We start from the raw sequence: 24083 nt of genomic DNA on the forward strand, positions 1-24083 counted from the left end.
GTCCACAGATGCATCTTCATGATCTGACCATTATGCCATCTCCATCCATTTCCCCAATTAGCAATTTAATCAATTATAACCTTGAAGCTCTCTCTCTCTCTCTCTCTGTCTGTCTCTTGGCCCATGTGGCAAGCGTTGCCTACTGCTGCGGGCGGCTCATATCGCATATTGCCAATTACTAGACGAATCTATGGTGTGGCGTGGCGTCCCTAGACGAAGGACGAACAGCCGCAGGATGTCCCAGACCCTCAGCCATATTTGTGTTGGCCCATTTTCTTAAGTGCAACGTCAGCTTGGCATTTCGCAACATTTTGTTGCTGCTCGAAGGAAAAACACAGATGAATGCCAGGACAGGCCAGGGGCAGAGCACACAGACACAGAGAGCAGTGAGCAGTGAGCAGTGAGCAGTGAGCGGGGTGGAACAGATGCGACTCCGAGTGGGACTTGAATTTTTAATGCAAGAGGCAGAGGGGAGTGGCAGGGGGGAGTGGCAGAGGGGAGTGGCAGGGGGGAGAGCGGGAGCATCATATGCCATTGCCATTCGCAGTGGCATATTTACATTTCGGCTCAATGTCAATTGCGTTTATAAATTAATTTGCAAAAAGACAAATGTACCCCCACATACAGGCACACACACACACACACACACACACACACGTCCCGTCCCCAAGGCCGAAGAAGCCAAAACATGGACCCAAAAAGTCAAAAAAAACGGAGAAGAAACCGCAGGAAGGCCAAATGAGGGACGCCGTAGCTCGCAAGGGACCGGAGGACGCCCCAAAGGATCGAGATGTGGGGTGGGTGAAGGTCGTAGCTAGGCAAAGGCCAAAGCCAAAGCAGCAGCAACGACCAAGACCGCCACGCAGCGATGCAATAGTCATCGCCGCCACCAGCACTGTCTCATATGCAGACATCCTAAGGAAGGTCAAGACAGAGCCAAGTCTTAAAAAGCTAGGGCAATCGGTGCAAGGGGTGCGACGCACGGCAAAAGGAGAGCTGTTGCTGATGCTGGAAAAATCGGCGGACCCGAGAACCCACGAGATGCAGGCAGCAGTCAAGGAAGCGCTAGGAAGCACGGTTGAAGTAAGGAGTCTTACCGAAACTGTCATCTTGGAGGTAAGGGACATAGACGAAGTGTCCACCCAAGAGGAAGTCCTAGCGGAACTCAAAGCGCAGGCTGGGGTGGAAATCTGCGAGGCCGCAGCCATCTCCATCAGACCAGCCTATAGGAGCACGCAGACCCTGACTCTGAAAGTTCCACCGGCTATAGCAAAGCCCCTCCTGGAGAAAGGAAGAATTCGCCTGGGGTGGGGGTATTGCAGAATACGACCCAAGTCAACTCCCCGAAGATGCTACAAGTGCATGGAATTTGGCCACATCGCGCCTAATTGTAAGAGCAGCCAAGACTTCACGAAGTGCTGCTACAATTGCGCAGGAGCCGACCACCAGGCCAAAGATTGCAAAGACGAACCAAGTTGCATTCTTTGCAAGCGCCACCGGGTGAAGGACCCGAAGCACCAAACGACGAGTTCGAGGTGCCCGCAGTACCAAAAGGCGATGCAGCAAATGAAGGATAGATGAAAATCATCCAACTAAACCTCAACCACTGCGAGATGGCACAGCAGCTGCTGGACCAGACCATAAGGGAGCACCGTATTGATGTAGCAGTCATAAGCGAGCAATACCGGAATCGCAACTCGGGAGAGTGGATTGCTGACTCGAGCAAGAAGGCAGCGATATGGAGCTGTGCGAGTCCCACACAGCAACTACTGCAAACATACGTCGGAGACGGATTCGCCAGAGCCCGGATAAATGGAGTGCACATATATAGCTGCTACCTGCCCCCGAGCCTCAGCCTACAGCAGGCGACGCAGGCACTGGAAAGGATTGCTGAAGATGCGCGGGAGAAACACCCTACGCTCATAGCCGGCGATTTCAACGCTTGGGCGACGGAGTGGGGATGCCCGAGAACGAACCCAAGGGGACAGGCGCTCTTAGAATGCTTTGCGACGTTGGATGCCGTACTGCTGAACACAGGCACACAGCAGACGTTCGGCAGAGCTGGAACGGGGTCTATAATAGACCTTACGTTCGTGAGCAGCAGCCTCAGCCGCAGGACAACGTGGGAAGTTAGTGGCTTATACACCGGGAGTGACCACCAAGCCCTCATATGTGAAATCCAGGAAACGGGCGCACCTAACCCGTTCATTGGTAAGCAGATCGGTTATAAGACCGAAACGCTAGAGCCGGATATGGTCCGGGCCATGTTTGAGGACTATGAGACCAACGGTACGGCTGACGAGAGAGCACGCCAACTGGCTATACATACGCTGGAAGCATGTGATGCCTCCATGCTAAGGAAAAGAAGAAGCCTGAACAACCGCAGGCCAACGTATTGGTGGAACGCTGCAATAGGTAGCGCCAGGCAGGAGTGCCAGCGGAAAAGACGACTATACCAGCGTTCGAGAGGTTCCCCGGAATTCGAGAGGCTCCAAGGAGAATATAAGGAAAGCAGACGCTGCTTGAAGAGGCAGATCAAGGATGCCAAGCGCAAATGCTTCGAAAAGCTCTGCGATGACGCAGATGCGAACCCTTGGGGCTACGCATACAGGCTGGTAATGAAGAGACTGCGAGTGTTCAGTCCCCCGCCGCCAATGTGTGCAGATCTGCTGGTTAACATAGTAGAAACCCTATTTCCAGAGAAAGTGGCAGCCCAGAGGGTGATGGATAGAATACCGCCACCTGAAATAGAAGCCACCACGGGAGCAGAAGTCCTCGAAGCTCTACAACGGATCAAGAACGGCAAAGCACCAGGACCTGATGGGGTCCCAAATGCCGTTCTCCGCACGGCTATTGAGACCAATCCACAAATGTACGTGGATTTATTCAATGCGTGCATGTCCGAAGGGACCTTCCCCAGACCATGGAAGCGACAGCGGCTAGTCCTCTTACCCAAGGGGAACAAGCCAACCGAGGAGCCATCATCCTATAGACCACTCTGCATGCTCGACACAGTGGGTAAGATCCTCGAGCGCATAATCCACACCAGGCTGGAGAAGGCAGTAACGCGTCAGCTCTCACCGAGACAGCACGGGTTTCGCAAAGGCAGGTCCACGGTGGACGCAATCGGCGAGGTATGTGAGATAGCAAAGCGAGCTATCGATGGCACCCGATGGATGTACGGGACCAAAGAGTATTGCATAGTGGCAACACTCGATGTCCAAAATGCATTCAACTCTGCCAATTGGGATCACATACTAGAAGAATTGAGAAACTTTCAAATACCGCCGTATCTGCAGAATATCATCGCGGACTACCTAAGAGACCGAGTGCTCATATATGAGACGGATAAAGGGACACGTGAGCACCAAATCACTGGAGGAGTTCCCCAAGGATCGGTCCTCGGCCCGCTGCTGTGGAACATCATGTATGATGGAATCCTCAAGATGGATATGCCAATGGGCGCCACGGTGATAGGCTTTGCCGACGACATAGCAATAGTCGTAGTGGCAAAACAGAAAGAAGCGGCGGAAGAAATCTGCAACGACGCGGTAGAGAGAGCCAGAACATGGCTATCAGGGAGGGATCTCTCATTAGCCACCCACAAAACGGAGGCGGTGCTCATAAGCAGCAGGAAAGTAGTGGAGACGGCCACGATCCGAGTAGGAGACTGCACTATTAGCTCCAGTCCAAGCCTGAAGTACCTGGGGGTCATGATTGACCACAGACTCAGCTTCAAGCATCACATGGCGTATGCAAGCAGCAAGGCAGGAAAGACGGCAGTGGCCCTATCCCGCATCATGGCCAACACCGGAGGCCCGAAACAGCCAAGGCGAAAGCTACTAGCGAGCGTAGTTGGCTCAACGCTAATGTACGCTGCACCAATATGGGTTGATGCAATGAAGCATAAAACATATGCCCGAGAATGCAACGCAGTCCAGAGGCTGTGTGCCCTGAGGGTGTGTTGCGCATTCAGAACGGTATCCCAAGACGCCGCACTTGTGGTCGCAGGAATGATTCCCATCCATCTGCTGGCAAGAGAAGCCGCAGGAATCAGGGCACAGCGAACCCTGGGGACTACGGACCAGGACACCAGAGGTGCCTTAAGGAAGCGCACAATCCTGCAATGGCAAGATTCGTGGGATAACAGCAGCAAAGGGCGATGGACCCATAGGCTAATCCCAGACCTGAAGAGTTGGCTGAACCGTAGCCATGGACAAGTGGAGTATCACCTGACACAACTGCTGACAGGACACGGTTGCTTTAAAGCCTACCTGCATAGGTTTAAGCACGAGGACGACCCCTTCTGCGTGGTCTGCGCAGGGGTCATCGAAGACGCAGAGCACTGCTTCTTCGAATGTCCAAGATTTCGGCAAGAACGAGAGGATCTAAGCAACAAGCTTGGAAGAATGCCAGAGGTGTCAAACCTGGCAGAATGCCTGCTGGAGTCGGAAGGAAACTGGGCCTCGATTAGACTCATGGCCGTAACTATGGCTACCAAACTGCGTCGCGAAGAAAGAGCACGCAATGCAAGGAGATAAAGGATAAAGGAGATTATTAAGAGAAGAGCCCTACGGGCATCTCCCCCCGGCGAAGTAATATCTCGCGACAGTACCGCCGGGATCCGGGATAGGTGTGGTTGGTTTTAGAGCGGTTAGAGTCCCTCACTTCGGCTTCGGCTGAGTCGGCATGAAGCTTTCCTGTAGTCACACAACAACAACAAAAAAAAAAAAAAAAAAAAAAAAAAACACACACACGTATGTACATGTGGCTGTACAATGGGAGCACGCTGTTGGCCAAAAGGAAAAAAAACCAACAAGCACGCCTTTTGTTTAGAGGCCATTACCGTGGTCCTCTGTTTAACTGCCAGTGTCAGGTCATGTGGAGCTCCTGCTGACCTGCCTGCTGCCTGCCGCCTGCTGCCCGCCTCTGTCTCTGCAGGAGGGTACACATTGTTAGGAGGCAGTCCTCAATGGATGCCCGTCTCCGTGTCCGTACCCGTACCTCAGCTGGCGTGACAGGTTGTTGTCGTCGTTAGACGTTTTTTGTGTGCCTTTTGTATCTCGGGGCAAGGGGAAGCAGGCAGCAGCAGCTGCCAGTTGTCGTAAATATTTGCGCACAAAAGTCGGCAATGATTTGCTGCACACACATACGGCCAGAACGCACCCACGCATAATGAGAGAAAAAAAGACTGCCTAACCCGGCTGAAAGAGGTATTATGGCGGCTAATTTGGACAGCGGAATGACAAGTCAAACCATGCGATGCGCTGCGCTGCCGAGGCGGGCACAGTGGGATTCCAAGGCCTCGAGCGGGGGCCAACGCAATGCCATTAGGAATGCTAATACTTGGACTGAAATTCAATTAAGAAGTGTTTCAATTTTGAGAAGTGCAGCTGCAGCTGCCACAAGCATTTCGAATTTAAATATATTTGTACGTGCATTTATAACATCGTTATGGGCGTGATAATAACAGACGAGGGACATTATTTGCATTCTATTCCCACATACGGCAGAGGCACGCTGCGTGCATTGTCTCTCAGGCGATGGAGCGGGACGGGGCGATATAGCACGGCACGCACTTTCGTCTGGTGCGAATGCAAGTCGTGCCGAAACTCACGACGACCCATGACTAACGCATAACCAGCCGCCACCCACCACCCACCACACAGCTCGGCTCTGCCTTCGCGATATGATGGTCGCACTTCGTTCCTTGGCCTCGGCTTCGGCTTCGTTTGCCGCCAACCGAACTTCGTTAGCGCTGGTTCGTTTCGTTCGGTTTGGACATTCGAAGCAGCGGCAATTCTGCTTCTGCTGCTGGCGCTGCTGCTGTCTCTGCGTTCTTTGGTGTTGCTGCTGCTGCCACCGTCACTGCTGCTGCTGCTGCTTTTCGGTTTCCATTTCAGTTGTGCATTGGCTGGCGGACGCGACAGTTCGACAGTTTGCGGTGAAAGCAACGCAAATCTAGCGCCAGATTTTACGTAACGTAACGTAACGTAACTTAACGAAACGTAACGGCGTGTTCTTGTGAGGCCTCCCTCGAATTTTTGGCGCATTTTTGTATCGTGAGTTATTAAAATGCGATAAAAGCCAGTGAATCGGTAATAAAGTGCTTATCTGTGGCCGCAATTACGCCAAAAAAAAAAAGGAAAAATAAGGATGAGAGAGAGAGAGGGGGAACCCTTGAACGTTTAACATTTGGCGGTTGTTTTTTTTTTGGGTGACAGTCGACAGCCGGCAGCCAGACCCGCTGACTGTTTCTCCAATTACTTGTCGGGGGGGAGGGAGCGGGGCAACTGGCGGAGTCAATTGTGTGGCTGGCCCTCGCATCTGTTACAAATGACAAGGGAGGCCACTGTGGCCCTACACTCCAGGCCTGCCCTGCCATCAGTAGCGCCTATAAGATGTGTGTGTGTGTGTGTCTCTTTTAGTTAATAGTTGTCTACGTGTGTGGCATATTACACACACACAACTACACACAGAGTGACATTAATGTGAGACCCAAACACACTCACACGACCACGGCGGAGGCGCTGGAGGAGGAGAAGGAGGGGGAGGAGGAGGGGGAGGGGCACACAGGTGGCTGGGCAGGGATCGTGTTTGTTTTTCTTGGCTTTTAGCTTCCGCTGCGGGCTATCTCAAAGAGCATTCAAAGTATCTTTCGGATGTGCCACTTGCCGTGTTTCGATGTGTCTCATTCTCCGTGTCTCTTTCTCTCTCTCTCTCTCTCTCTATCTCTGTGTGTGTGCTACTTTTGGGTGTTTATGACATTTAAATCAATAATGTCGCATGACGGCAGCCCCTTCTCCCCTTCCCACCCTTCTCTGCCTTCGTTTTACTCCTCCCCCTCTACATTGATCTCCCGCTGCGATTTGTGCAATTTGTGCGGATTTGTTGCATCTTGCAACATCAACCTGAAGTGGCGCCTATCGCCCCGCCCACCGCCTACTGTCGGGGAAAAAAGGTGACTGCTCCCAGTAGTGTGCCACCTGCCATTGCCCCCGCCCCTCCCTCCATTCCGCCATTCCTGTCTGCCCTGAATTCGCTTAATGAGCGCCGCCTGGCCGCAGATACTTATTTAACGCTCATACGCCCCGTTGCACGCCCCTCTAGACGCTTTCTTTGCCTCGTGGGTGGCAGCGAGGGGTTGGTGGCTAAAGCCAAGGCCAGGCGGCTTTTGTTTGTTAGGAGTGGAGCGGAACAGAGGGGAGGTGGAGGGCAGCAGGGTTGATACGGTGCGGATGAAGTAGTTCACGTAACTGCAACTGCAACCGCCCTCCCTCTCACCCTCTCTCTCTCTCTCGTTGTGCCCCTTGAATTATGAGTCTGTGCGGCTTAATCCCATTTACAACTCGGAGCCCAAATTGTAATGAAGATGTCAGATGCCCAAGGCTCCCGCCTCCGCCTGGACGGGAAGCCCCAGTTCTGTCACAAATAGTTTGTGGCACTTTAATTTGTTAAGTGTGCAACATCCGTGCGTGTGTCCAAGGGTCCGGCTAAGCTGCCACAAACTCGATTTAAGCAGAAAAGACAGGACCAAGAGGACCGACAGGACCGACAGGACTACATTTTAATCAAATGTGTAAAAACTATTACGACTCCGCCGGCACCCTTCCGCCGCCGCCCTGAAGAGGAGGAGCATCCCAAAGTTTGCGGGCCATCATCGTGATGCTCTTGGCCATGGCCAGCACATCCACACATCCACACATCCAGCGTGTCTCCCCTTCCATGAATTTGTTAATTAAGCTTAATGTGCAATTAAAGCTTCTAGGAATGTGAGCCCCCGAAAAGCTGATTTAATTTGCATTTCGGTCAAGGGATACACGAGAGTGGCATGCGGCAGTGGGCAGGGGGCAGGGGGCAGGGGACAGGGGGCAGGGGGGCATGGGGCTCCTCCCGAGTGCGGGTAAGGTGCCAGAAATTAGGCTAAATGCCTGCCACATTCGCTGGCTTTTCTTCCTTTTTTTTCTTTTTGGGGCCCAACATTATCTTTCGGTCGTAAATTCAACCCATTTTTTGCGGGCGGCTTCAGCTATAAGAAAAGCCTATTAGGGGCCCAGGTAAATTTCCCAGAAGGGTCGTCAGGCGGAGAGATGGAAAGCCTTTCCCCGACAGTCCAAGGGGGAGGGCGTGAAAAGATTATCCTGGATCAAAGATGGATGCAGCGTAATGGAGTCGTCTGTATCGCATTCCACTAAACGATGTATCGATAACTGTTCGATGACCAATCGTTCGATAAATGCTTTAGAATCCGATGTATCGATAACAGATAAAAATTCTATCAGTTCCGAGGGATTTCTATTGTTTTGATCCTCTAATAATCCGATTTATCTGTCCATTCTTGTCCCTCTGTCTCGTGCGAGTACCCATGCTGTATTATCATCCACTTATCGTATGACAATTCCTATATCCATTCGCTTTTCCCTTTCCTAATTGAATTACATCACAGATCTTGGCCTTTTCCTTTGTCCTCGAACTTGTCCAATCATGAAATCCCATTGCTGGACCACAGATTTCCATCATGCAACATTAGTGTGCCCCGCTTCACTCCTTGCCTGCCTGTGCATCCTGGGGGGATTACTTCTGTCGTCTCCCCCAGTCGCTGGGATCTGTTGCTCTCCATTTGCACTGCTCCGAGCACTCTTCACTAATCTGTCCATTGTGAGACATTGAAAGTGGGCGTCGAGTCACGGCCTAGCCACGCCCCATTGTCCCCGAACGGCAGTTCATAACTGAGGCAGTGGGGGGATGGGGAGAATGGGGGGCAGAATGGGGGGCAGAATGGGAATTTACGACCTCAGTCAACACTCACGGCTAACTCTTGGTCAATGAGCAGCAGGCGGCTGCGGCGGGTTCATGAACTTCCATGGCAAATGCCACACAGGTTGTCGTGCAGCAGAGGAGTGGGGGAGTGGGGCATGGGGCAAGGGCCTGGGAGTGGACACTGAGGTGCGGCATCAGTACGTATTACACGCCAGAGAGCAGCTCCATCCTATCCTTCACGATTACTTAATATTAATGATATCCAGGCTCGGTCCCACACGCCTCTCCCCTCTCCCCTGCCTCCTGCCTCCAGCCGATGTCGCAAATCTCTGATGCTCTTCGTCGATGGAAAACTTTTCTCGCTTTGGTCTTTTGTAATAAATGCCCTTTTCATCTGTATTAGTCGTCCAGTGTGTCTGTGTGTGTGTGTGGCAAGAAAGAGGACGGCCAGAGGGGGGCAGAGATGGCTTCAAGGCCCTATCGGGACTCCATTGTGTTAGACGGCAGGCCGCTGCTTCGGGGAGTTGGCGAATATTTGCTTAAGCTGATTTAACTACATTAACCTGATTAAATAAGTATTAAACAGTTAGTCGAAAGGGGGAGGGGGGGCGGGGGCAGAGGGGAACCAGGAGCGAGGGACTGTCTAGATGAGGGCCTGCGGGTCCCAAAACGAGTATTGATTGATTTCAAACTACAGTAAAAGATACTGTGTTGCTGTTGCCACCAAAAGAGTTCCCTGCCAGCCTCCAGACCTGCCCCCAATCTGCCCCTCCCCCTCCTCGGCATGTTCGTTGTGGCTCCAATTAAAACGCTTGCAACAGCAGCCACGATGTTGTGTGTGTTGTGCGGTGGCATATCATGTTTTCTGATTGTTTGACGGCAGACACACACACACACACACACATACTTGTATCCCCCCCCCCTCCCGCCACACGGAGAGAGCTGGAGCGGGAGTGGAGATGGGCCCAGTAATTAGCATACGCCCGCCTCCTCCCCCCCCCCTCGTTCAAGGTCATGCGAATGCAAGAAACATTTGCCACAAATTTTGGTTTGCTGCAACGATTGCCTCGATGGGAAATGGAAAATGGAAAATGTAGCTTTTATAACTTTGCTGCCGCTCAGCTTTGTGGCATCTATGACTTCTTTCTCCCTCTCCCTCCCACTCGCCCCCTCTCCCTGTCTCTATTTATGTGTTTGTCAGGGAAATGGAATGCGGAAAAGCGTAATTCAATGAAAAGTCATCAAAGCCCGGCTCCTGCAAAGAGATGGCAAATCTGAAACTTTTCGATTTAATTAACAAAAATATAGAAAACGAGGGGGAACGTTGTGAGTTGCTGCGGAGACCGCAACTCTACAGTTATACCCGATACTAAGTCAGTATGGCTCTCCTCCGGCAGACGCCGCTAATATTAAACGACACGACAAAGAGAGAGACAGAAAATCAGTCTGAGCTTGTCGTCGGGCGCTGCGTGGCCACTGCAAATTGATTTCTTGCTTTTGGCTACAAAAATGATTCGATCTGATCCAGACTCAGCCATCTGATAGATACGGTCATTATCTATGATTCTGCGTTTTTAGTTTTCTCGAATATGCAATATTGTGGATGCAACAGATTTTCGTCCTTTGTGGGGGCGGAAGGGGGTGGGTCGAAATTCTGAGATATACGTTTTATAGTGAGATCTAACAGAAGTGCGGATACCAAATTTGGTAACTCTAGCCTTAATAGTCTCTGAGATCCCGAAGCTTCTTGAGTTCCTGGTCACCCGGCAACTGCAACATCTTTGTTGCAGCTTGATATCTCCGTCGCAACACGGTTTTTTCAGACATCGTTCAACATCGACTAACCTTCTTGAGTTTTCTAACCTAATCCACCGTGGTTTTCAAATTGGTTTGCAGACGGATGTAGTTTTTACGGACTTCAGCAAGGCATTCGATTCTGTGAACCATGCTCTGCTTATTCAAAAGCTCTCCTTATTAGGGTTCCCAACGAATCTTCTAGATTGGATTTTGTCCTATCTCTCTAACCGTACTCAACGTGTTTTGTTTTCTAACGTGTTGTCAAATACTGTTAATGTTACTTCAGGTGTGCCACAGGGAAGTCATCTGGGCCCGCTTCTGTTTATTTTATTTGTGAACGACCTTCCTCAAGTTATAACATACTCTACTACACTAATGTATGCTGATGATGTCAAAATCTGTCTTTCTTACTCTGATTGGTATTTGCACACACGCCTTCAACTTGATCTAAGTGAACTACTATTGTGGTGTTCAACTAATCTTCTTTTTCTGAACCTTTCCAAATGCAAACTTATGACATTTTACCGTCGCGCTCCTCATTTTGTCTCATATGTTCTAGGAAATCATGTCCTTGAGCGAATTTCGAGTTCAAATGACCTCGGAGTCCTTTTTGATCATAAGATGTGTTTCAACACCCATATAGCTGCAACTGTAAATAAAGCTAAGGGTGTTTTAGCGTTCATCAAGCGTTGGTCCAAGGAGTTTGACGACCCGTACGTTACGAAACAACTGTACATCTCGTTAGTACGTCCTATATTGGAGTATTGTTCTTGTGTGTGGAGCCCGCAGTATAAAGAGCAGCAGGCTGTTATTGAATCCGTGCAAAAGCAATTTTTAATTTTTGCCCTTCGGAACTTTAACTGGGACTCGGGTAGAATCTTGCCACCCTACCGGTCTAGGCTAAATCTTATTGACCTGCCGTCGTTGCACCATCGCAGAATATGCAATGGCGTAATGTTCGTGCACAAGCTCCTTCTTGGGACTGTTGACTCCCAAACTCTCTTGGGTCAGATTGACTTGGCCGTTCCATCCAGACCTACCCGTACTTTTAGGCCTATCCGTCTACCCATATGTAGGTCTAATTATGCTGATCATGAACCTTTTAGGGTTTTATGCCATAATTATAACTCCCTCTGTCTAACCCTATCCCCTGAACTGTCTCTTAAACTAATTGCATGCAATATTTATAATCATTTAAATTTAGCTAACTTTTAACTTATCTTTTTCTGCCTTTAGTAACTAAGTACCATTATTAACAGATAATTTGTTAATTTAATAAATAAATAAATAAATAAATTTGTGGATGCCCCAGATTTTCGTCCTTTGCGGGGGCGGAAGGGGGTGTGGCGAAATTTGGACACGAAACGGTCAAGGTCCGATATCACAGGAGTGTGGATACCAAATTTGGTTGCTCTGACTCTTATAGGTTCTGAGATCCTTGAACTCATATTTTGCAATTGGCAAAACCGACCATGAAACCTGTGTGTTAGAGAGAGACAGAGCGAGAAAGAATGAAATTGTTTTTTTGATTCTGGCTATAATAATTATACGATCTGGTTGAGATTTTACACTCTAGAACATATAGTCATCCTCACCGATTCTGCGTTTTTGGTTTTATCGTATCTTTAAAAATGTGGATGACACAGATTTTCGTCCTTTGTGGGGGCGGAAGTGGGCGGGGCGAAGTTTTGAAATATTTTTGTAGCAGTGACATATCACAGAAGTCTGGATCCAAAACATCGTTGCTCTAGCTCTTATAGTCTTTGAGCACTAGGCGCTGAAGGGGACGGACAGACAGACAGGGCTCAATCGACTCGGCTATTGATGCTGATCAAGAATATATATACTTTATGGGGTCGGAAACGATTCCTTCTGGACGTTACACACATCCACTTTTACCACAAATCTAATATACCCCAATACTCATTTTGAGTATCGGGTATAATAAAGCGAGACAGAAAGAGATGAAGCGAGCAGGAGAGAGGGAGAGAGAGAGGGAGAGAGGTAGAGCGTGGATAGAGTGAGAGAAATATGCGTAATCCGTCGACCATTAAATGTTGCTTAATTTATGCAAAATGAAAATCTGTTTGGCTCGTTATGCCCCCACCCCCCTCTACACCTTCTCCTCCCCTCCCCCCTTCCACACCCAATAAATAAAATCGAGAAATATAAATATTATTGCACACTCGTATTATTCTGCTTTGGGGCACATAAATGTCAACATCTGATGAAGGACATTTTAATAATTGCTAGGCGGTGGTGTGGTGTGGGGGGGGGGGGGGGGGTCCATGTGTGTGTGTGTGGCAGAGACATGTGTCCAGCCACCAGCCTTTCGCCGGAAAGCCTTCGCCTCCCCAGGACAGCTCTGGAAATGAGCAAATTTTTGTGGGTCGTCATTCAAGTTAATAACAAAACAGACACAGGACTCAGGACTCGGAAGGACATTTGAACAACGAGTGGGGGGGGGGGGGTGGACAGAGAGACGTTGGAGAGGTGGGGCCGGCAGACTGCCACCAAATTGCGCTTCATTTATTTATAATAATTACAACAGTAAAAAGTTTTAAAAGTCATTTCAATGGCAGGCAGCGGAGCACAGCACAGGCCGGGCCCCACTTAAAAATGGAGGCTAATAGGCCCGTCCCGACCCGCCCGAAGGAAGGAAGCAAACTATGCCCAGAATGGTGGGGGGTGGGGGGTGGGTGGTGGTGGTGGGGTGGCGTCCCCTGAATAATTGATGCCCTGAGAAATTGAACTATTATTTGGCAGCCGGTCAAAGGGAGCGTCGTCCCTGGTTACTTTTGCCACTGGAAATACTTTGTTTTGTTGCGGTGAAAATTTAAATTTAATTCTCTGAATTATGGCCACAATTTGCGCAGAGACGAGGGGCGGGGGGGGGGGGGGGGGGGGGGGATGGGTTGGCGCTGACCATTCCGGCCATAATCAGCGCCTTAAAAAATGAGCGTACATTTTTAATGCTCTCTCCCCATGGCTCCACCTCCCCTCCTTCACTCTTAATCCGCTCTTCCATCTCTTATTTATTTATTCTGTTATTCCTTTATTTTGTTTGTTTTTGCCTGCTTTTTTTATGCCTGCATTAAATCAATTCCATAAAAAAGCGGAGAGCCCGGCAAGCGTGTAAATTTGATGTTTCAATTTGGCTTTTTATTTATTTATTGCATGATTTTCTCATCGATTATTATTGAGCAGGGGGGCGGAGGGGGACGGAGGAATTTAAATTTAAAATTCAATTTGCAAATACAATTAAATTTGCCAAACAGTGGGGTCCATTAAACGCGACAATCTCCAATTAACCGAATTAATAGAACACTCCATTTAGCCCCACTCGGCCCCACTCCCCGACACCCACCTTGCCACACACACACGTAGCTGCCTCCCGCCTTTTTGAGTGGCATTTTTTCCAGTGCCACACTTAATAAACGCAAATTACTCTCAATGCCAATAAGCTGATTGTATTTATTAGGCATCGAGGCAATTCAATGAAAATGTTGAATATTTCATGCCGCCGGAGAGCAGGAGGGCAGCCCATGGGGCAGTAATTTATGCTTCACCCCAAAAACCATTGCAATTTTCAGCCCCCCCGTTTTTTTTTTTGAATTGTTTTGTGCATTTTGCAACAGCTTTAGGGACAGGAAGCGAGGAGGGGAGAGCAGGAAGGGGAGTGAATAAATATTTGATTGGATATTCTCGATATTTTTCAAAAATTTATTTATTATTATTTTTCGAGGCCATTCTTTCAATTGTGGCGGTATTTTTGGTGCCTCCTTTGCAAGGTCGTCCTGTTGTGCCGCCTTCTGGTCCTTCTGGTCCTTCCGCCTTAAAGAGCATCCTCTCCTCGAATACCCCTATCGATTTCGTATTCAATTGCCCGACCTTGAACGTACGCGTTTTTTTTTTCTCCTCTGCGGATTACGTAGTTTTCGGTCATTTGAAACAGGTCAGAGAGGGGTGTCCTGGTGTTCCCCCCCCGCCGTCTGCTTTAATTACTCTTGCGGAAAATTGCTTCAACTCTCAACTTTGTTGAGTGTTAAGCATTTGCCACCAAACGGCAGAAGCACAAAAAAAAAACAACTCGACACGGACGCTGGCACTCCCTCGCTCTCGCTCCCGCTCTCCCCCTTGCTTTTGCTCTCTTTCTCAATGAGGGTCAATGGGTATTACAGTGCGTGAGGCTGCTCCCCCGCTCCCCCGCTCCCCCCCTCCTTCCTGCCCGGAAACCAAAGACCCAAAAACGAACCGAAAGTCAGGGAACCGCAACCGCAGCAGCAGAGGCAGCGGCAGAGGCAGCGACAGCGGCAGACCGCCGCAGTATCCAGACATACAGACATCATTCTGCCGGACAACAGCAGAACGTCAAAATGTTTCCCCACACCGCCCGCAAATCAGCGGAGACGCCACCAGAGTGAGAAGAGTGGAGCCTCGCGTGAGCGACGACTTGAGCCGCATTTTGTTGTGGGGAGACCCTGCCCCTTGGCCACAGCACCTCCGCGTCCTCCTGCCGCTGTCCGGACATGAGTGGTGCAAAACTTTTTGCAGAACCAAAAGCCACTCGCAACTGAAACCACTTGGAACAAGCCGTTTGACGGAGGCAGTCGTCCTGCTGTGTGGTGTGGTGTGCTGTGGTGTGGCAGGACCCGCAGAGAGTGCCACTAATGTCTGCTCCAGTAACTGTATCACGAAAGTGGGGCTTGATTTTTGGCCAGCAAAAGCAGAAGGATCCTTGTCGCACTTACCATCAGGCGCGTACATGTGTGTGTGTGTCCTGTGTGTGTGTGGGACTGCAGGTGTGTCCTTGTACCGTTGTCGCCAGCATCCTCGTCGCCCCCTCGTCTCTCATCGCTGCACACAAATTGCCAAAGTTGCGGACATTCTCGTAGGCAAAACTTTCAGGAATTAATTAAAATACAAAATGGCCACAAAAGGCGATGGCGATGGTGATGGCAATGGCGATGGCGGCGCAGGGCAATCCAATCCGTGACAGGATCAGAAACAGGATGTGTGGCCATGACGGCGAGTGGACGGACTGGCCGGGGGGGACGGATGGGTGGACGGGGGGGCCAGGCCTCCCTTTCTAATCGTTGTGTGTGGCAGCCACTGCCATCAAACAGGCTTCCGCAGTGCATATCCTGTTTGTAATCGATTTGAAAATGTGCAGCAAGGACACGGCCAAAGGACCAAAGTCCAAGAGCCATGGCCATGGGAAAAAAGCAGCTACAAAGAGGCGGAGGGAGAGGCAGAAAAAGCCAGAGCAGGAGCGGATGGAGCGGAAGGAGGCGCCACCGACAAAGTGGAACAAAGCAAAAAAAAAAAAGACGAAGAAAAAATTAGCAATAAACGTGCCCGCACGCAATGTCCGTTGTCCGCAGGACGATTTCTTGCCACTGCCGCCCCTCGACAACCAGTACAAAAAAAAAAGGCTAAAATCAATAATACGCTTGTTGCTCCGCCACAACACCAGGGGCAGGGGCAGCAGCAGCAAGAGGCAGGAAGCAGGAGGCAGGAAGCAACAGAAATCTTCGAAGTACAATGGAAACGCGCCACGCCTCCCCCGGATATCTTTCAATGTACAATTATATTGGCTGCCACCCACCCGCACCCCCCTGCCAGCACTCTTCTGCAACATAAATAGTTTCGTTTTTGCCCCTCTTTTACCCCCTTTTACCCCGCATTTACCCCCATTTTTTTCCTTTGTTGCGCCAGCGAAAATGCTTGAAATTCCAATAGAAGGTCGTGGAGGTCCTGCTGGAGCTGCTTAGCTCCCTGGCAGCTCCACAAATGGCTGCAAAAATCTAAATAGAAAGGGTATAGAGGGGGCATGGAGGGGGGCTGCATGGTTTCGGTGGGAGGAGAGTGGGAGCTGAACCACATTGCTCGCTACATGCTGAAGATTCCATCGCTGGCGAGTTATTATGACAAACTTTGTTAATTGGAAAATATTCCCTGAAAATGTTGTCCTCGTCCTTCGTCCTGGATGGATACATTCATGGCGCCAGGCAGCAGGCACCTCCTTTGGTTTTCGACATTCTGTGGTCCCAATGCACATTCGACAAGTTTCTGTTCAGCCACCCCGCCCCCCCGCCCCCCCACGCGTTCTGGAAAGTTGACTTTTTTTTTGAGCAAATATTTCCACAGATGGCATCGTTAGCGGCAAGTGGATTAATTCATTAACGAAGGACCAACTATGCGAGCAGCTTTTGCCTGAAATAGTTGCCCGAAAGTTGGGGAGTTCATAAATAAGTTTTATGCCGAAGCCTTGACTTGAAGGCTCCCAATGGATATCTCACAAATGAAGTCGCCAAGTTTCAAAGAATGGATCCGACTCTGCAGGCTGTTGGATCTGCCATCGGATGCATCTTTGGGATACATTTCGGGGGCACTAGTTGCCCTTTGCTTTAGTGCAACGCAAAGCACAAAAAGGGGCAATAAATTCCAAAGTGGCAGTGGGCGGGGGGGTGGAGGTGGGGGGCGGGCGAGAGAGCATTAGTCTTTCTCCGCCTCTGTATCCCTGATCAGCTTTTGAGCTTAAAAATTGTATGTCCTTTGTCCAAGGCAATCCATGGCAGGCGCCTCCCCCTCCCCCTGCGCATTATCCCCATCAGCGCCATCATCAACAGTGGACGCTGATGACGGGGCGTCCGAAAGCCAATTGTACTCCGTACTCCGTACTCCGTGCCCATCGAAACGAGTTGTGGGTCATGGAAGTGGACAGATGCCTCGACACTCGTCGAGGGACATGGACAAGGACCTCGTCATGGACATGGCTAGCACTCATCCTGGCGCTTTATTGTCTGTTTTAGCTGCAGGGCTAGAGATCTCTTGGTTTCTGGCACTCTCTCTCTGCTCTCTCGAGTGGTTTATGTAATGGCCAAGTGCCAGCGATTAAGCACACGCAAACTATGACTTTAACTGGGGGCCCCCTACTACTCCGCCTCCTCCTTCTCCTCCTCCTCCTCCTCCCCGTCTATGCATTGCATGTCGAGCACTGTTATTGTCACGGCTGTTTGGGACACGGCACGGGTGGGCACGGCACTGCCCGGGTCTGCCCCTGTTGCCAATGACAACCCAACAACGACAACACACTGGTGGCTCTGTAAACACAGTGCCGTACATACATACAGTGCCGTACAAAGTATGCTTTCAATCAGGCACTGAATTGAAAATCCATTAACGTGTACGACGATGGGCGCCAAGCAAGGCCCTACGCGAGGGTTTTGGGGGCTGTAGAAGTGGGTCCACCCCATCGTTATAAATTTACTTGAACAATAAATGAAACACCAACACCCACGTACACCCACCCGTACACGTTCCCTTTTTTTGTTGGCCCCCTGCCGTGCAGTCAAGGACTGCTGTGAATGCAATTTCCAAGTAAAAGCCAGAAGCGAAAGAAGCGAAAGAAACGAAAGTAAAAACTGTAATATAAACCGGGGAAAAATCGCAACGAAAAATTGCAATAAATCAAATTCGGAGAAGTGAAAATCAAGACAGAAAAACCATCAAGAATGCTGACCTGCGTGTGTCGGCCCGTGTCCGGGAATCTGCCTAAGATGCCGCCCGTATCCCTGATGCCCGGCCCAAGGCCGACGGGCAAGAGCGGCGCCCCCAGCCCCACGCGGGTGGTGACCAGCGAGCCCAAAATGAAAGCCAACGTGAACGTGAGTATTCGCCAAGGACCAAAGGACCAAAGAGTGACCCGGGCCTAGAGTGGAGGCCCAAATCCAATAAAAAGCCGAAAATTAGCTTAAAGCATAACTTGATTTATGGCCTACAAGGGCGTTGACAACATTCAGTTTTGGTTTTACTTTTGCGGCCGCCCCGCTCGATTATAAATTGTGTGAATTTCATTTGCCACATGGTGCCACAGCTCTGATCTTTAATCTATGATCTCTGATTTCAGGTGCCCAGCAGGCTGACGTCAGCCGAACTGAGGGCGATGGCCTTGAGACAGCAGCAGCAAATCGACAGCCAGCACCAGCTGCTGGCCACCAAGGAGCAGCGGCTGCGCTTCCTCAAGTCCCAGGAGGTGCGCAGTGCCGTCGCCAGTGCGGAGGGGGAGCGCCTGCGACGCCTGAGGGAGCGCGTGGAGGCGCAGGAGTCCAAGCTGCGGCGCCTACGCGCCCTGCGGGGCCAAGTGGACTTGCAGAAGACCTACAACGTGACGCTCAGTGAGTAATCCACCGAAAAGGGGTGAAATATCATTCGAATATCAGCCAGGGGGCGACCGTGTTGAGTGGCGGCATGCAACGTCTTTCACCCATCCAGTAGGTGCCACTCCACCACTCCACCACTCCACTCCGATTCACTCTGTCCTGGGTCGCGTGTGTGTGCGGCATTTAATTTATGTATGTGTGCCACTTTGTTGTCCTTTATGATTGCCAGTGGGAGCGGCAGGGCCGCACAGCAACGCCTCTCGAGCATGGCCAAGAAGATGTTGGCATTGGCATGAGCCCACAAGCACACACCACACAAAGAGGCACACACAAAGAGGCACACACACAGAGGCACACACAGAGGCACACACCGTGGCACACATGAGCACTATGTTAATGAGGTTTCGCCCAGTTGTGGCTCTAATTAGTTTAGACAGCGAACAGAGGCCCCAAAAGGATAACAGGCGGCGGCAAGCGATTATAAAATAGTTAAGGATTAGCAGGGGGAAGGGATACGTTGATTCGAGAGAACCATCCTTTAACAGCCCCAAAACGTTTACGGCTTTCCATTCAGGCAACGACCTGGACTCGATTCGGGCCCTGTTCAGCGAGAAGGAGAAGGAACTGAGCCTGGCCGTGGCCAAAGTGGAGGCCCTGACGCGGCAGCTGGAGGAGCTGAGGCGGGACCGGCGCTGTCCGGTGAATCTGCTGGCGGCCACGACGGGCAATGGCGTCGGACAGGCCCTGCCCCCGCAGGCATCCCGCGAGCTGGAGAAACTACGCAGGGAGCTGATGGTGAGTATTGGATGAGATTCGAGCCGAAACAGAGCTCATTTCGCTGCTCTTTTTCCGCAGTATCGCAATCAGTTGTCCCTGCAACAGGACGCCCGGCTGCACATGCAACGCGAGGCCCTGCAGCAGCGCCAGGCGGAGCTACGGTCCGTGGATCAGCGCATCTACGAGCTGCAGACGCGCCTCCAGCGCAAAAAGCAGGCGAACACCCATCACCAGCAGCAACAGCATCTGCAACAGCACCAGCAGCAGCATCAACAGTTGCAACAGCAACAGCAGCAACAACAGCAACAGCAGCAACAGCAACAGCAGAAGCAGCAGCATCCACAGCAGCAGAAACACCAGCAGCCGAATCATGCCCCTGGGCCCGTTGCGAGCCTGTCCGTCAAGCACGGCGGAGTCGCAGCCCTCAAGCAGCAGCTGCTGCAGAAGCAGGTCAATCAGCTGGCTGCTGCCGCGGCCGCTGCCGCCGCTGGCCGAGCCCGCGGCAATGTGGCCGCTGTCGAGCCCTTCATCCACACGCCCCAGAAGTCCACCATCACGAGCACCGCCAGCTATCTGAGCGGCGGTAGTATGCTGAAGCACGCAGCGGCCACGGCCAACACCAACCAGCAGAACCAGCTCATCCAGGACCTCACCCACATGAAGATGAAAATGGGCCAGGGCACCGGTGGGGGGTTCTTTGGGGGTTCCGTGCCAGTGTCAGTGTCAGTGCCCGTGCCCGTGCCCGTGGCAGTGTCCGTGGCTGGCGCCAGCTCCAGCAGCGAAAGCGATGAGTCGAAGCTGGCCAAGAAGCTGCTGACTGCAGCGCCAGCCCCAGTTAAGACGGGGGCAGAGCTGCGGAAGCAGGCCCAAACGGAGGCCATGGACAGCACCACGCACATCTATGCGGAGGTTGGTCCCAAGAAGCGGGACAGGGAGGCAGCAGCCGCTGCCGCCGCTGCAGCTGCTCAAGCGCAAGCACAAGCTGCGGCCGAAGCAGCAGCATCCACTGCCACCACAGAAGCCCCTCCTGCCCCAGCGAATGCCAGCAAAATACCGAAGAGCATCTCCAGCAGTGGAAGCACCAGCTCCGCCTCGGCGCTGATCAACAAACTCAACCAGCAGGCCACCAGGGACACCCAGGGGGACACGGGACACCAGCAGAGCCAGCAGCAGCAGCAGCAGCAGCAGAAGAAGAACGAGATCGCGGTGACGAGCGAGACGCTCTCGGAGCGCAGCAACCAGCAGCAGTTGACGGTGCACAGCATGCCCCTCGGTGCCATCAGCAAGTCGGTGGCCCTGGCCGTGTCCAATGCCGCCAAGCCGCTCCTGGTGCAGGTCACCAACCTCGCCGTGCCGCCCCGCAAGCCCCTCAGCAGCGTGGCTCCAACGTCGGTGAGCGGCAGCACCAGCAGTGGCAGTGGCAGTGGCAGCTCCATTCCGAAGATGATCACCTACAGTCCGAAGGTGAACCGCGTGGCGCCCAATGTGGTGCTGGCGGATCCACGCCCGGCCCTGCCACCCAAGCCCAGCAAGATGTCGCCCACGGAGCAGTCATCGTCGTCCCCAGCGGAGGCGAGTTCCAGCTCGACTGCCGCCCCTCCCCCGACCATGGCCAAGTCCCAGGGGCACGGGCAAGGGCAAGGGCAAGCACCGGCACACCAGGCACAACAGGTGCAGGCCACCTTCGGTCTGCAGTCGCTGAACATCAACGACAACCTGCCCATCAAGGCCAAGCCCCTGACCATCCGCAAGCAGCCGCTGTTCGAGCAGCCGCGCCTCAAGTCCAGCCAGACGGCGACGGGGAGCAGCGCCGGCCAGCCCAAGCAGCCGCTGCAGCAGCAGCATCAGCAGCTGCAGTCCCAGCGGAAGTCGGAGCCAGCCAGACCGCCACCGGAAGCGGCCAAATCATCGCCCGACCCCTCGCCCCCGCACTCGCCCAGCAGCGAGTCCAGTGTGGATGAGCCGGATCGTGTTGCCCCCACGAAGGAGGAGCAGGAGACACCTGTAACCACGCCCCCCACCGCAACCACCAGCAACATCAAGGAGCGGACGGGAGGCAAGCCGAAGCTGGGACGACGCGTGAGCTTCGATCCGTTGGCCCTGCTGCTGGACGCCAGCCTTGAGGGCGAGCTGGAGCTGGTGAAGAAGACCGCAATGCAGGTGGCCAATCCCAGTGCGGCCAACGACGAGGGAATCACCGCACTGCACAACGCCATCTGTGCCGGGCACTTTGATATCGTCAAGTAAGTGGAAACCTTCACCCGCCGCCTGCTGGTCCCCCTATTAATCTGTCGTCCTTCATCTGTTCAGGTTTCTGGTGGAGTTTGGTTGCGACGTGAATGCCCAGGACTCGGATGGCTGGACGCCGCTGCACTGTGCGGCCAGCTGCAACAACCTGTCGATGGTCAAGTTCCTGGTGGAGAGCGGAGCCTGCCTGTTTGCCTCGACCCTGTCCGACCACGAGACGCCGGCGGAGAAGTGCGAGGAGGATGAGGAGGGCTTCGATGGATGCTCGGAGTATCTGTACAGTAAGCAACAGGCTGCAAATGGTTGTCCACGCAGCAGACGTAACTCCCTTTACCTTGCAGGCATCCAGGAGAAGCTGGGCATCCTGCACAACGGCGACGTCTATGCCGTGTTCTCCTACGAGGCCCAGAACGGGGACGAGCTCTCCTTCCGCGTCAACGAGCCCCTGATCGTGTTGCGGAAGGGCGACGATGCGGAGAACGAGTGGTGGTGGGCCCGGAATGCCAGTGGCGAGGAGGGATACGTGCCACGCAACCTCCTGGGTGTAAGTACAAATGGATAAAGACCCCGAGATTATGAAAGCAACTTATCTCCCGCCCCATCCACAGCTGTACCCACGTGTGCCGCCGCAGTCGCCGCACTACGGCGATTAGCAGTTAATACGCTTCACCATATTGAAGCGCAAGGCTGGCCGACTCATACAGAAGCGCTACATCTCCAAGTACATCTAGGGGAGCAGCAGCGCATCAGCGGCACCGATTCTGAGCACGTGCCACCGCAGAGAGTCAGCTGGGGAATTATTTATCAGAGCTCCATGTTTCTTTTTGTTAACTTTTTTGTTTGGGAAAAGCAACACAAAGGATGAGGAGAAGATTAAGAGGAAACGAACGATAAGGAGAACGAGAAGGAGAAGGAGAAGAAGGAGCAACCACTCAGCCATATGGTCATCCATATGGCATGGTCCATGTGTGTGTTCGTGCAACATTTGCCACCGACTGCAGTCCCATTCCAGCACCAATCTCCAATCTCCGCCGACGACTATTTATCACGACGACTGGCCCCAATTAGCCCGGCTTTGGCGCCCTCCCACCCTGCATACGTACAACAGCAAATTGAAATTCACTTAAGCCCGCCGCTCCCGCGCCACACCCCTCCTTTAGCTTTAAGGCCTAGACTAATGGTCGCCCCCAGCCTCCACAGCCGCCACAGCCGCCCGCTAGCCTGGCCACCAGAACTTTCTCCATAAAGTTCAAATTGAAAATGGAAATGGAAACTCATAAAATTTCTTGCCACACACACAAAATGTTTCATCTTCGTCCTTGGGTAGGATCCGAAGCAGTTGCCCAATTGCATATGTATATCAAGCTAGTACTTAAACATTTAATTGGACTTGAACAAAGTTCGCACAAAAAGAGCAACATTTTGCATAGATAACGTAGATAACGTAGATAACCACAAGGAGGATAACGAATACGAGTACGAGCATATAACGAATCGAATGTGATTTTTGTAAAGAGAAGTTTAATTTAATCCATTTTTATCGAATACTAAATGCCGATGTAAATTACATAAAACTGATTCGTTGTCGCGTAATCGCATTATAGATATACAAATTAATTAATGTAGCTTATCTTAACATATACAATATTTAATACTACATTTAACGGTTGCCTAATTAGCATTAACAGCAAGAAACATCAAACACACAGATTGGAATGCAAATACGTTTGAATATTGAAAATAAAACGATTGAGCAAGCTTACATGCATATGTGGAATGTGTTGTATATTTTATGGGCAGATGAAATTTATTATTTTAAACGTTCGAAACTCGATGTTCATTCTGCAGGAGGCGGCCAAGAGTATGCCACAAGAACATATCTTTCAGCGGATTTAGTTAGAAATTATTGCATACTTTCAGGCTGAACGGATAATATAACCAGTATTTTCTTTAATGGCCCATATCTCGGCCAACTAGGACTATGTCGACCAAGAATCAACTTCCCCAGGATCAGGGAAGTCCAGACTGTTGATCGTCATCAAAATCTGGATACAGGAATCCAGGAATATACAGGATAATACAGGAGAAAAACCCAGTATTTTAATTATTTGCACAGTGAAATTGGGCCAGATCGGCGAAGGCCCTGTCTAGTATCCAGACTTTGTATTTGTTGTTAATTTTTATTTTTAATTATAATTTGCATTTTTTTATAAATATTTTGTGATGTGAAATATGTAGATGAGATTGTTTTTGACAAGTATTTCGCATGCCAATATTAATCGACGTAGACATCTTATTCCAAGTGATTTATTACTGTGTTTCAAAGCGCTGCCTCCC

At 51.4% G+C, this 24083-nt stretch overlaps 1 protein-coding gene across 2 annotated transcripts in view; it reads left to right on the plus strand.

Annotated features, from left to right (window-relative positions):
* The window catches only part of LOC108159844 (apoptosis-stimulating of p53 protein 2), a 36791-nt gene extending 13275 nt beyond the window's left edge, over nt 1–23516 (plus strand). Inside the window, exons 1-7 of one of the 2 annotated variants that reach the window (XM_033391007.1) lie at nt 17912–18227; nt 18470–18737; nt 19297–19517; nt 19578–21742; nt 21810–22027; nt 22088–22290; nt 22355–23516. In XM_033391007.1, coding sequence (XP_033246898.1) covers nt 18075–18227; nt 18470–18737; nt 19297–19517; nt 19578–21742; nt 21810–22027; nt 22088–22290; nt 22355–22399 — 3273 coding nt within the window. In that variant the 5' untranslated portion in view covers nt 17912–18074 and the 3' untranslated portion in view covers nt 22400–23516. Of the gene's footprint in view, nt 1–17911; nt 18228–18469; nt 18738–19296; nt 19518–19577; nt 21743–21809; nt 22028–22087; nt 22291–22354 lie in introns of those variants that run through there. The other variant, XM_033391008.1, reaches the window with a different exon arrangement.
* The last annotated feature ends 567 nt before the right edge of the window (nt 23517–24083 follow it).

This window comes from Drosophila miranda, chromosome 3, assembly GCF_003369915.1.
Source record: "Drosophila miranda strain MSH22 chromosome 3, D.miranda_PacBio2.1, whole genome shotgun sequence".
Taxonomy (NCBI): domain Eukaryota; kingdom Metazoa; phylum Arthropoda; class Insecta; order Diptera; family Drosophilidae; genus Drosophila; species Drosophila miranda.